This window comes from Ictidomys tridecemlineatus, chromosome 5 (genome assembly GCF_052094955.1).
Source record: "Ictidomys tridecemlineatus isolate mIctTri1 chromosome 5, mIctTri1.hap1, whole genome shotgun sequence".
NCBI classification, from domain to species: Eukaryota; Metazoa; Chordata; class Mammalia; order Rodentia; family Sciuridae; genus Ictidomys; species Ictidomys tridecemlineatus.
Genome location: NC_135481.1, coordinates 200,278,285 through 200,290,147, shown reverse-complemented (window position 1 = coordinate 200,290,147; position 11,863 = coordinate 200,278,285). Strand labels below are relative to the sequence as shown.

General features: G+C 55.5%; 2 protein-coding genes across 3 annotated transcripts in view; both read right to left on the bottom strand.

Annotated features, from left to right (window-relative positions):
* Window positions 1–806: 806 nt before the first annotated feature.
* On the bottom strand, window positions 807–4,854 carry C5H20orf204 (chromosome 5 C20orf204 homolog). Of its 2 annotated transcripts, none has more exons than XM_078052249.1 (4): window positions 3,425–4,854; window positions 1,562–1,816; window positions 1,310–1,480; window positions 807–1,167 (listed from the first exon to the last, which is right to left on the bottom strand). In XM_078052249.1, the coding sequence occupies exons 1-4, from the start codon at window positions 3,425–3,427 to the stop codon at window positions 1,030–1,032; spliced, it is 567 nt and encodes a 188-aa protein (XP_077908375.1). In that variant the 5' UTR covers window positions 3,428–4,854; the 3' UTR covers window positions 807–1,029. The 2 variants fall into 2 exon arrangements, with proteins under 2 accessions (XP_077908375.1, XP_077908376.1); XM_078052250.1 differs by having other exon boundaries at window positions 1,310–1,462.
* A 726-nt stretch (window positions 4,855–5,580) lies between these two features.
* Window positions 5,581–11,863, bottom strand: part of Prpf6 (pre-mRNA processing factor 6) — a 45,186-nt gene continuing 38,903 nt past the window's right edge. Inside the window, exons 16-21 of the mRNA XM_078052228.1 lie at window positions 11,430–11,606; window positions 10,791–10,924; window positions 10,220–10,311; window positions 8,487–8,601; window positions 6,688–6,814; window positions 5,581–5,839 (exon numbers count right to left, since the gene is read on the bottom strand). Coding sequence (XP_077908354.1) covers window positions 5,687–5,839; window positions 6,688–6,814; window positions 8,487–8,601; window positions 10,220–10,311; window positions 10,791–10,924; window positions 11,430–11,606 — 798 coding nt within the window. The 3' untranslated portion in view covers window positions 5,581–5,686. The remainder of the gene's footprint in view (window positions 5,840–6,687; window positions 6,815–8,486; window positions 8,602–10,219; window positions 10,312–10,790; window positions 10,925–11,429; window positions 11,607–11,863) is intronic.

The window sequence follows — 11,863 nt, the reverse complement described above, 5'->3', positions numbered from 1 at the left end:
CACACAATGCAGAAAGCAGGTCTGGGCTGTTCTGTACTTGTGCTCAGAGGTGGCCTGGAAGACTGTCAGCAGGTCGAATCTGAAGTCCTGAAGTACAGGAAGCCCCGCCCCGTCCACAGTGCTTTGGTAGAGCCAGCTCTTACAGTTCCTGTGTGATCTGGGCCCAGCTTCCCCACCCGTGAAGCAGGGACAACAGCTCCCTTTGTGTGTGATGGGGAGCCGGCGGGGATGGGACTCGTGGCTGATTGCCTTCATGTCCTTCATGTCTGCCTCCACTCCTCCTGTTCCAGAGCAAAGGCAGGTGCCCAGCCCATGGGCATTACCCCTCTTTCCCATGGGCTAGGGGTGGTAGTAGGGACCAGCCAGGCGGTCCCGCGGACAGGGCTGGGGCAGTCTCTGGAGGCCCCCCGCAGTGACCACCCCCCTGAGGCCGCAGGAAATGGCCTGGCCAAGCTCGCGGCCAGGGGCGGCAGTGCTGGTTTCCCTTCAGACCTGTTTCCTTTATCCGGTTGTTTTGCTCCAAACTCACCAAGCTTAGCTTCCCCTCCCCTCCATTTCCACCTCCCGCCTCCGGTCCAGAAAGGAGCAGGACGGATATTTGACGTTTTAGAGCCCCAACGGGCTGCAAGTGCCCCACCCCGTGTAGCTCGGCTCACAGGGAGCCATGTCCAGTGCCCCGCGCGCGCCCCCTGCCGCCCGCGCCCAGGTGTGGAGGGAAGCTCAAGTCCCTTGGCCTTGCCACGGAGGAGCAGACCCTGGGTGGCCCAGGGCCCACAGCCTGACCAGCGAAAGAAGACTCAGACCCGTAGCACCAACTCCATTTATTGAGGCCTCGCTCGGTTCTTGGGGGCGGGCCACCTCCGGGACCCGCCATGGCTTGCTTCTCCCAAGTCCCGGGCCCTCGGGGAGGGCAGGCTGGTTGAGCGAGCAGAAGAGGCTGCCATCGGGACATCAATCAAAGGAGGCTTGTTGCCAGATTCCGCCGCGGACCCCCAAGTTTTTTGCTGGGTCGGGGGGCAGGGCGGGAAACTAGGATTCCCCGGTGGCCGTGGCGCGCAGCGCGAAGAGTTTCTCCCAGCAGGTGGCGACGGTGTCCAGGGCACGTAGAAGGAGCCGCCTCCGACCACCGCGGCGCCGGACAGGACGCATCCTGGGGCGCCGGCTCTGCTGTCCAAGACCCATGGTTGGTCAGTGAAGGCACCCCGACTATGCGCCCGCCCAGTGGGCCGGAAGTGAGCCTCCAGCTGGGAGAGCCATGGACCGCAGGGCAGCTCTGTGGCGGGGAGGGGCATGCACTAGGGACACACACCTGGCGAAGCTTCCAGCAGTGGCGCCTCATCACCGCCTCGGTGCGTAGGGCCACAGTCCATGCAGCTTTCTCCAGGGAACCACGGCGGCCCCCAGTCACTGCCCGGCGCAGAGTCTGGCCCAGGGACTCAATGGACAGAAGGATACTGTGCTCCTGGGGAGGGAAGGAAAGCTGGGGCCAGGGAGCCCTAGGGGAGGTCCTGAGGGAAGGTGTAGGTGGGTGAGGGAAGGTGGATGGGTACATACTCCATACCTTCTGGGCACCGCAGGAGACACTAGGTCGTCTCCGCCCTCCGCCCATTCCAGTTAGGTTTTTCTCAAGGAGATGGTGGTATCCCGAGCCTGGCTCTGGCCCTAACTGTCTCACTGCGGCCTGCAGATCCTCGAAGATGACTGCGCGATAGTGGCGGAGCACCTCTGGGACGCTGCAGGCACTGGGCCTAGCCCAGTCAGGAACCAACCACAGCAGTGCCAGCAGGAGGGCGCAGAGTGTGGGCTTGGAGGGCACCTGGAGGGGACACCAGGTCTGGGCTTGGGATGTGAGCCTATGGAGTGCCTTCTAGTATGAGGGGCATCCTTTTAGGCACTTTGGGCCACCAGAGAAGGTGTACCCCTGCCCCAATCTGAACTGGTATAAAACAGATGTCATTGTCCAACAAAGCCTCTGGACACAGGGCTGAAAGGATAAGTCCCTGTCTCAAGGATGGAGAAACTAGACAGGCCTGCAAACCAGATAGCTCTGTGCAAAGATCTTGGGGTATATGTGGGGTGGGGTGGGGCACCTTTCACTGATCCCTGAAGGACCAAGAAAATAAAGGAGCTATTCCAAAACAGGGCCAAATGCTGTGGTTATCTGGGAAAGACAGACGATGGATGAGGGACCCCCTGCAAGGCTGGAGGGCAGGGTCTAGGGGCTCTGCACAGCAGGGGCACAGCATTTAATTGCACCACTATAGCCTCACCCCCTGGCCAGGGTCAGGACCATACCCACAAGCTACAATCTACCACTTGGATCAGGCTTTCCTCCTGCCAAGTTCCCCACCTCATCTCCTCTGGATGCCCACAGAATAGAATAGAAGCTCTGCCATCCCAGAGGGTGGAGTAGAACCACTCTGCCCTGTGTGACATGGTGGCTCCCACCCTCTACCCATGGCTGTGCTTTATCCAGCTCACAGAGCCATGAGAACTAGGGTCCTCACACACACACCCCAAGTCAACCCAGAGAGAGGCAGACTCAGAGCTGCAAACTACACCTCATTGGAAAGGGAAAGGCTGAAGAAACCCCCAAAGATGGGCGGGGGATGTGGCTCAAGTGGTAGCACGCTCGCCTGGCATGTGTGCGGCCCAGGTTCGATCCTCAGCACCACATACAAAAAACAAAGATGTTGTGTCTGCCGAGAACTAAAAAAAAAACTCTTAAAAAAAAAAAAAAGAAACCCCCAAAGATGATGGAGAGAAAGGGGGCCACCATATCATACTGCAAGCAGTCAGCCAACAGGTCCCTTCCTACCCAGAACAGGGGTGGGAACTGGCTCTCAGGGGAAGCCCAAGCATCAAGAAGACAATCCATGGTTCCCAGGCCCTCAGGCTAGAGTCAAGACAGCCGACTCGGGCTGGAAAATCAATCATGTGAACCCAGCCGGACCACAGGACTCGACTCTGCTTCCCAGCACCAGCAGGGGAGTCTGACTGCATGTACCCAAACCTCATCTAAAGGGGGGGGGGGGAAGGGAGGGCCGGGGGCCTCCTATCCACGGCACCAAGCAGCAATCAGAAGAGCAGACAGTTCACTGTACCCTTTCCTGAGGCCCACCACACACCATGGTCAACTGTTTGAGGGCTTAAACCTTCTATGGACTGCAGTCCCAGTGTAGTACATCCAATTCAGGACAGGCCAGTGGGAGGTGCTGGAGGGACAGGCTGGCTACCCAGGGAGTCGCAGGCTTAGCCTAGCTTGGGAGGAAAGGGTTCCAGGAAGGCTGTGGTGCATGCACTCAAAGCTGGTCCCAATGCTGTAATCTGCTGGGAACCACTAGTGGCTTCTTCCTAGGCCTATGTGCACTCCAGCACCCCCCCACACACACACACCAAACACCCCCCATGCCCAGCTGCTCACCATTGGTCAATCAGGGTCTTGCCCTCCCTCACTCCCTCCAGCGGACCACGCACATGGTCCTGGGTCTATGGTGGTAAGTGCAGCTGGCACTTGGCAGTTGCTCCAGGTCCAACACCAGTCTACGGGGCTCCCTGGACAGGACTGCCTTGCTGCAGGGCAGGCGGAGAGGCTTTTGAAGTTGGCTCCTCCAGCAGAGGAGGGAGGAGACAGGGGAGGAAAAGAGAGGCCCACAGCCAGCCTGCCCCTCCCTCTCCCAGCCTCTACCCCGCTGCTTCAGTCAGTCTGGCCCTGGAGCCCACTTTGGCCTGTCCTGCAGGCCAGGGTTGCTCAGAATCTGAGGGTACTGGTTTGACCCACAGGGAGTTGTCAGCCCCAGAGACTTTGCACTTCATCAAGGAGTGAGGGTGCTTAGTGAGCAGGGCCCAGCTGTGGGCAAGGCTGACTGGGGTCCCCCTCAGTGGTCACCAAGTGCTGCCCCTCCCAGGAACTGGCTGACAGAATCTGATGTACAGGACTCAACTCCCTGCCCCATGACCACAAGCCCTTGTACCAACTCCCAGGAAGTCCTGCCCTCGCAGGTCAAGATCTGGGACTTCCCAGACTTCCATGCTGCTGGCCCAGCCTCTCCTCCTGGACTGAAGGGGCCTGTCATGGGCAGGGGCTGCTGCTCTGCCTCTGGAACATGGCTTACCTTCAGTCTGGGCTAAAAACCTTCAGCTGAAGAAAAGGTACATTAAGCCTCCCAGGGAGGGAAGCTGGTGACATGTGGGAAAGCCACCCCCTTGCAGATGAGAAGAGGCACCTCTGGACATGCAGGTGTTCTGGAACCTTCCAAGGGCCTTGTATGTAGTTTCATGCCAATCACTCTTCTCCGGAGGAACCAAAGAGACAGGCCACTCAAAGTAGAGGCCACCTTGCCCCTTCCCACCAACAAAGGAGGCTGCTTACAGTGAATCCAAGGCTGCCTCTGAAGTTCCCAGGACAGGGCAGCAACAACTGACCACAACTTCACAGGTCACAGGTCAGCTGGCACATCCATATGACTGCCTGGTACCAAACAACCAGCATCTCTGGTTCCACTCTGAAGATGGTCCCTGCCTGCTATCCTCAAGTTGGGCCCATGGCTTCCACAGCATGGCCCCATCCACCCCAGATGCCCACAGTTGAAGCTGAGGTCCTGTGGCCAGCACTCCTTAGGGCCTGGGAGGAGGGGAAGAGGCACCCCAAGCCAGCAGGGCCCTGTCTGCAGGAAGGCTGAGCTGTGCTGTTACTACCACTGCAGGCCTTGCTACAGGCACAGGAGATGTGAAGCCCCCTGGGGTGCATCACTTAAGACTGGAGAACAGCTGTTCTACAGGAAGTAGGTGTCAGAGGCTGTCCTTCACCATCCCCAGAGGCACTTTATCTTCTTGCTGGGCCAAAGTGGAAGACGTCCATTGCCCTCCAGAACAGCCATTTTCTCTAGCCAGCCACCTGGCATGGGCTACACACCACTCCTGAGAGCTATTTCTCAACTGAATTTGCACGCGCGCGCGCACACACACACACACACACACACACACACACACACACAGATTCAAGGTCCAAGAATTTTTTTTTATCCCCACAGAGCAGAAAGGCTGAAAGAAGTCACATCTCTGCAATACAAAATTCCATCTATCAATGAGGACAGGCACAGTGCTTCAGGATAAAGCTGCTAATCATGAACTAGCAAAAGCAGACTTTCCTGCAAAAGCAAGACAAGCTCCTATGGTGGACATCTCCACAGGGCCTGGCCAGCACGGAGAGGCCTGGGCACAGCCAGGTTCTGCTGGGTACACTCAGCACTCCAGGAGGCCCCAGCTGGGAAAGTCTCTGTCCATACGGATGTGACCATGGGGGCTCCTATAAGTGTTTCCCCCTACTCATAGCTCAGTCCCTATGTGGCCTCCAACCTGTGCTACAGACTGGTGACTGAGTGTCTCCACTTTTTCCAGAGTCTTGACTCCACTACCTTCTCCACAAAACCTCAACAAGCCCTGGCACCCCACCATGCTTCCTCTGTAGGATACAGGTGTCTGCAAGAGGCCTTGCCCCAACCAGAGGAACTAGGACCACCCCGTACCTGTGTGGGAGGCTGGTGGGGCTGCAAAAGCACAAGACAGCAGGCCCCACCCTTACCCACGACATGAGGATTTTTAATGAACGTTGGGCAGATAGTCAACCCTGCCCATGTGTATCCATGAGCCACCTATGGTCCCACCCCTGCCCCAGACTGGGTCATCAGAAGGTGTTCTTGATGCGGGCAGCCACCAGCACCAGGATCTCTCCAATCTTCCTCTGCCAGTTGGCGATGTCCTTGGACACGGTGCACCACAGCTCCCCGTGCCGGGGCTCTGCGTTTTCACAGCGCTTCCTCACTTCCTCCTGCTGCTCCTGCAGGAGGGAACACAAAGCACTCAGGCATGGCTCTTCCTGGGGCGTCTCAAGCCTTGCCTGCCCCACACCTACCCCCTTTGCAGACTTGGACCCAGCTTGTGGGCAGGGCAGGTACCCATGTAGCTCCAGGATAAGCAGGGTGAGCCTTCAGATGGGCCCCTCTGTTAGAAGCCCAGACCCAGCCAACGTGGTTGTGTGCCGACCTAAGTCAGGCTCTTGGTCCACTGTCTGAATAAGGCACTCACTAGATTCAAAGTGGTCTGCCTGCTACCTCTGGGGAAGACCCCAGGACACCCTGGTGACTACCCCATGGATATGGCTCTGATAAGGCTTGGCTGGGGAGGGGCTGCTGCCTAGGCTCCCCTGGAATACCACCCCTGGATTAGGCCCAAGAGGACAAACCAATTCCAGTCTCATTTCTAAGGAGACTCCAAGCCCCATCAATCACCAAACAACTCAAAATATGCTAATAGGGTCAATCTTAGTGGCACATGCCTATGATGGGGTGGGAAGACCAAGTTACAGGCCAACCTCAGCAACTTAGCAAGACTCTCAGCAACATATCTCAAAATAAAAAATAAAGAATGGGGAATGTAGTTCTGTGGTAAACTGCCTTTGGGCTTAATCCCCAGAACCAAAACAAAACAAAATAACAGACCACTTAAAATGAACTAAGCAAATAAATTTCAGGCTATAATAAGAAAACACTGTGATCAGTTAATCACTGTGCCCCAACCCTACTCTCAAGACCCACGACTGAGGGGTGCTGGCGGAGCTCCCTATAGTACCAGAAGGTTGGGGACAGACAAGAAGTCCTGGCACACTGGTTGGCTTGTGTGCCTCACCTCAGTGCCATGCTGCAGCTCAAACTTGTAGAAGAAGGCCCAAGCGTCCCCCAGGTCGGAGTCAATCTTCACCGTGCGGTGGAACCACTCCCGAGCCTTGGTGATCTTCCGCTCACTCCAGAAGAGCCTGTGGCAGGAGGGCAGGAGGACTCAGAGGGAGGGTACACCCCAGCGCAGGCAGTGCCTGGCAGTGTGACCCCAGGCTCCCCTACCCATCTGCACCCACACTGGCATATGCCGTGGGAAGGCCTGAGCAGTGGTCCTGGACTGTCTAGGCAGCATCTGGGTCATTAACCACCACTGTCCTGAAGCACTCCCAATCAATCACACTGCTCCTTCAACACTCCCAACTCATGAGCACCCTCCTCCTTCCCACTGGCGCAGGGCATGCTAGGTGGTGGGCACTCTGGCAGGCCCAGGACTTGGGGCTGCTCCCACCACCCCTCAGCTTAGCACCCACAGGCACCAAGCAGCTGCCAGCACAGTGGCCTCCACTCCACTACCGTCTGGGCCAGTCTCAGGTACCATACGGAGTCACTTCACATTGATAACCTGATTGTTTTTTAAGCCGTGTGGCACTCTTAATTGCTTGGTGTTAGATAAACTGTGATTTAAAGAGTGCAAACTCAGATATCAGAACAGCAAGGAGTGACTTATTTACTTTAGCAAAGCCTTTATAAGGTTTTTATGGCTGCCCTATCTGAGGGCCACATATAAGTCACTCTGGGAGGAGGAAGCCCAGGCAGGTACTAGCCAGGCTTTGAGAAGCCTCCGTTGTCAGCAGGGGCCCAGGAGCTCAAGAGGGGCACAGGTAAAGGGCCGCCACATCAGACCCTGGAGACCGTTGCCACCTGGAGCAGAGTAAAGGCCAGTCCCAAGAAGGCTCTGCCTCTAAGCATCACTACAGGGTTGAAGAAGGGCTGGGGATACAGCTCAGTTGGTAGAGTGCTTGCCTTGCATGCACAAGGCTCTTGGATCCCCACAACAACAACAACAACAAAAAAAAACCAGGATTGGAGAACACAAAACACCTCCCTGGGGCAGCTACAGTCCTCTCTGAAGACCCTCTTCAGTCCCATCTGCACAGTCACCTGCTGGCCTTTCGGCCACACCCAGCCCAATCCTTTCTAGAAGGAAGCAGAGAGCCTGTGGGCTCAGCATGGCTCTCAAGGCACAGCACATCCTGACCATAACCTGGTGCCATCATCCTGAGGTCCTTCAGGCTCCAGTCGCCTCCTCCCAGGCGCAGCCTCTGACCTAGCATCACATAGCGGCGTTGACCACGTGTTGAGGTCCCTCCCTGACTCCTTCTTCCCCTGAAGACCATGTGCTCTGAGAGGTTGTCTCTAGTCAGTCACCTCCACGCTCTTAGGCTTGCAGACTGGACTGGGGTTGATCCCAGGACCATAGAGCCACAAGTGCATGATTTCTTGTTCTGACGTAATGAAGCCCCTTAAGCCAAAGGGTGGACCAACACTAGCAGATGTGTCTCTGCTGAGTGACTCAGGCCACATGCAGTACAGCCCACAGGACACCCAGGACCGCAGGAGAACTCAAGCAACCAGAAGGCCCAGGAGAGGGACTGACCTGGACAGATGTCCAGGTGACTAGACAGTGCACGCTGTGGGACTCTGCCAGGAGACACACTGCCCCAGAAGACAGAAGCAAAAGCTTCCCAGCTGAGGACCAGGGTGGCCCACCCTGCTCCCTGCTCATTTGGCACAGCTAGGGAGAAGCAGCCGTGCCACCAAGGCCCCACTGGCACCCAAGGCCAGTAATCCAAAAGGATACCCACTCACTTGGCCACAGCCAGCAGCACATGGGGGTCATGCTCACACTTCTTCAGGGCGTCCACACTCTTGGTCTTCCTTTGGGGCCTTGCCTCCAGGAAGACGGCTTCGGACCACAGAATCCCTGAAGTTTGAGAGAGAGACGCCTCAGCCTTGCCTGTGGTTACAGAAGCACATCTGCCTGCCCCACACAGGCCACGTGAGGGCCCTCAGGGCCAGCCACAAAGGCTGAGCTTCCATCTGCCACAGCCACCCTGCACAGCAGTAGCCTGGGCACCCGTCTACCCGTAGGGGGAGATGGCCAGAAGCATCAACCACTGCCAAGCCTCCAGTCCTGCAGACTCTGCAACTGTACACCTAAGGGTTTATTATAACAAGACAATCAAAAATCCTAGTAAAGGTTCACACAGGAGGGCTGGGATTGTGGCTCAGAGGTAGAAGGCTCACCTAGCATGTGCAAGATGCTGGGTTTGATCCTCAGAGCCACATAAAAAGTAAATAAATAAAATAAAGGTATTGAATTCAACTACAACTAAAAACGTTAAAATTAAAAAACTTTAAAAAATTCACATAGGAAAATGGGGATCAAGCCAGGCACAATGGCACAGCATGCAATCCTAGTGACATGCACGCCAAGACAGGAGGGTGCACATTCCAGGCCATCCTGAGCTACTCAGCAAGACCCTGTCTCAAAACAAAAAGGGCTAGGATGGAGCCCAGTGGTAGAGCACCCCTGGGTTCGGTTCCCAGTACCACAAGGGAAAAATAACAACAACAAAAACTAAAGATGACCTAAGCATCCAACAAATGACCAAGAACTGAAGGTATGTTACTGAAATTTGCATTCTTGAACGTTCAACAAGAACCAAAAGTTCTCACAAAACTTTCAGCTTTATAAAGGTAAAACAGGCCAGGAGCAGTGGCGTATGCCTATAATCCCAGCTACTTGGAGGCTGAGGCAGGAGGATCACAAATTTTAGGCCAGCCTCAGCAACTTAGTGAGACTATCTTAAAATTACAAAGTGGTTGGGGTGTAGCTCAGTGGTAGAGCATTTGCCTAGCATGTGCTAGACCCCATGTCTGGTTTCCAGCATCATCACCAGAAAAAGAAAAAAAATGAAAAAGGTAAAATACTCAATACCCAGTATGACTTCAGTTGTATACCATCATAGAGGTTGTAATCCTACAAAAAAGTAAGACTAGGGATTCCTGATTAGACTAGTGGACCTGGAGGTGATTTCTAGTTTCTCCTTTTAGCTCCAAATTTTTTTTTTTTTTTTTTTTTTTTGGCTACTGGGGATTGAACCCAGGGATACTTTACTGCTAAGCCACACCCTTAGCCCTTTTTATTTTTTCAAACAGGGTCTTGCTAAGTCCTTAGGCCCTCACTAAGTAGCTCAGGCTGGCTCTGAACTTTCAATCCTCCTGTTGCAGCCTCCTAGGCTGCTGTGATGACAGGCATGTGACCACTGAGTCCTAGCCCTTTTGATTGTTTTGAGACTCAAACTTGTGATCCTCCTGTCTCAGCTCCTGAGTCTCTGGGATCACAGGCATGCACCACCGCACCCAACAGTAAGTTAAATCTTGAAAGAAAAATAAACGGCAGCACTTCAGAACATGAAATCAAACTCTTCCATGTTGAGACTGGGAATTCAGTCCAAACATCTTAATTACCAAGTCCAGAGAAACTTGAACAAAGTAAGCCATATACAGGCCCCGAGAGCCAGCCAGGAGCCCCTTACCAGAACTGGGGCACTCCTGCAGCGCTTTGGCCATGAGTGTGTTGGCAATATTCTTCAGCCCTGCTCGGTACTCCAGCCGCACAGACTCCAACCTGAAGAGACAAGCCCAGGGACATCCAAGCCCCATCTACCTGCAGCACAAACCCTTGCTGGCCCCTGGAGGCTCAGGAACAGCAGCAGCTGCAGGGCAGAGCTCATCCACAAGAGGCGGATGTCCCTGCCGAGCCCTGGATTCCCACTGCTCCAGATGAAGAAGATGCAGAACAGGACAAAAACTAGGGAGTGTGTGCCCACCCTGGGTCCTTTCAGGTTTCTCACACTGAACAGAGCCCTGCAACTCTACAGGCAGGACACCACCCTTCCCCTGGCAAACCCTTGCCCGTGCCCCCTCTTCTGTGCAGTGTGCTTGCTCAGCTCCACTCCCTAGCCCATCACTAACCCCTGGCTCCCTGGGCACCCTCTATCAGAGCACGTTAAACAGCATCAAACCACCCACAGGCGGGTCCTGCTGTATAGGCCCACTGTGAGGACAGCCCTCTAAAGGGCAAGCTGGTCAACAGCCAACACTCACCACAGCCCAGGATTTTTTGGGTTCTTCAGGCGAGACTTCTCCAAAATGGCCCGAGCTCGGGTCAGCTGTCCAATCTTTTCCTCCAGCCGGGAGAGCAAGAGCCACAGGGGTGTGGAATGAGGGCACTTTTTCAACTGTGGCCAACAAACCAAGCAAGAGAGACGCTCAGACGGTGTCCGGGAAGGACTGCAAAATAGCAGAGGCGTGCTCCACCTGACAGAATCTCAGAGCTGTGTCCAGAGATGGCACCTCATGCTCCCCGAGGGTTTACAGACATGCTGAGGGGTTACAGACATACACGTGTATGGGGTGTGTGGGAGATGCATAGGTGTGTTCAGAGCATGTGTTCTACATTTGTGGTTGTGTTATGCACATGGGGGCACATGTACTACATGTTCTGTGCACTGCACCCCACAGGTCCTGGGCACAGGGTGTGCAGCTCTGCAGAGGTAAAAGCACTAAATTCAGAGCGGGGACCAGTGCTCGGTCCTGAGCCTACAATTCCACCAACTGGGGCCTGAGTGAGTCACTGACCACCAGCCCTCCAATTCTCCCTGGAGGTGGGGGCGACAGCCAGTGTCAGGTGCTGGCTCCATGAGGCAGGCCAGCTGCAGCTCAGGTGTCCCTGCAGAGGCTCACCCCCTGGTTGTAGGCCTCCCGAGCCTTCTCCATCAGCTCTCCCTGCTCCTCGATCTGCCCTTTCATCATCCACAGCTTGGGGAAGTCCTCGTAGTGCTTCAGGGCTTCCTCACAGAGCTCCTGGGCAGCTGCAATGTTCCCTAGCACCCACTCCAGCTTCACAGACTTCATGAACACCTGTGAGCAGACACGTGTGAGTCACAGTGAAGGCACTCCCGGGACACTCGCTGCACAGTGTGGCTCATCCCCCTATATCTATCCTGAGGGAGGTGGTGTGCCTTGTAAGCTGATTCACAGCAGGGGGGTTAAGAAGCAAAGCTACCCGGGACTGGGCTGCAGCCTGGGATCTCCTCCTCTCCCTCTTCACTGACATGCAGGCCAGGTGCCAGGTCCATGCCTGCACATGCATCCCAACAGCCCCACTCTGCCTGCCC

Excerpts from the sequence above, each read along its gene's own strand:
- C5H20orf204 (XM_078052249.1), bottom strand. Across the intron at positions 1,481-1,561 it reads TCTCCTGCGGTGCCCAGAAG|CTTTCCTTCCCTCCCCAGGA; the intron begins GTATGGAGTATG and ends CCCTGGCCCCAG. Across the intron at positions 1,168-1,309 it reads ACTGCTGGAAGCTTCGCCAG|CAGAGCCGGCGCCCCAGGAT; the intron begins GTGTGTGTCCCT and ends GGTCTTGGACAG.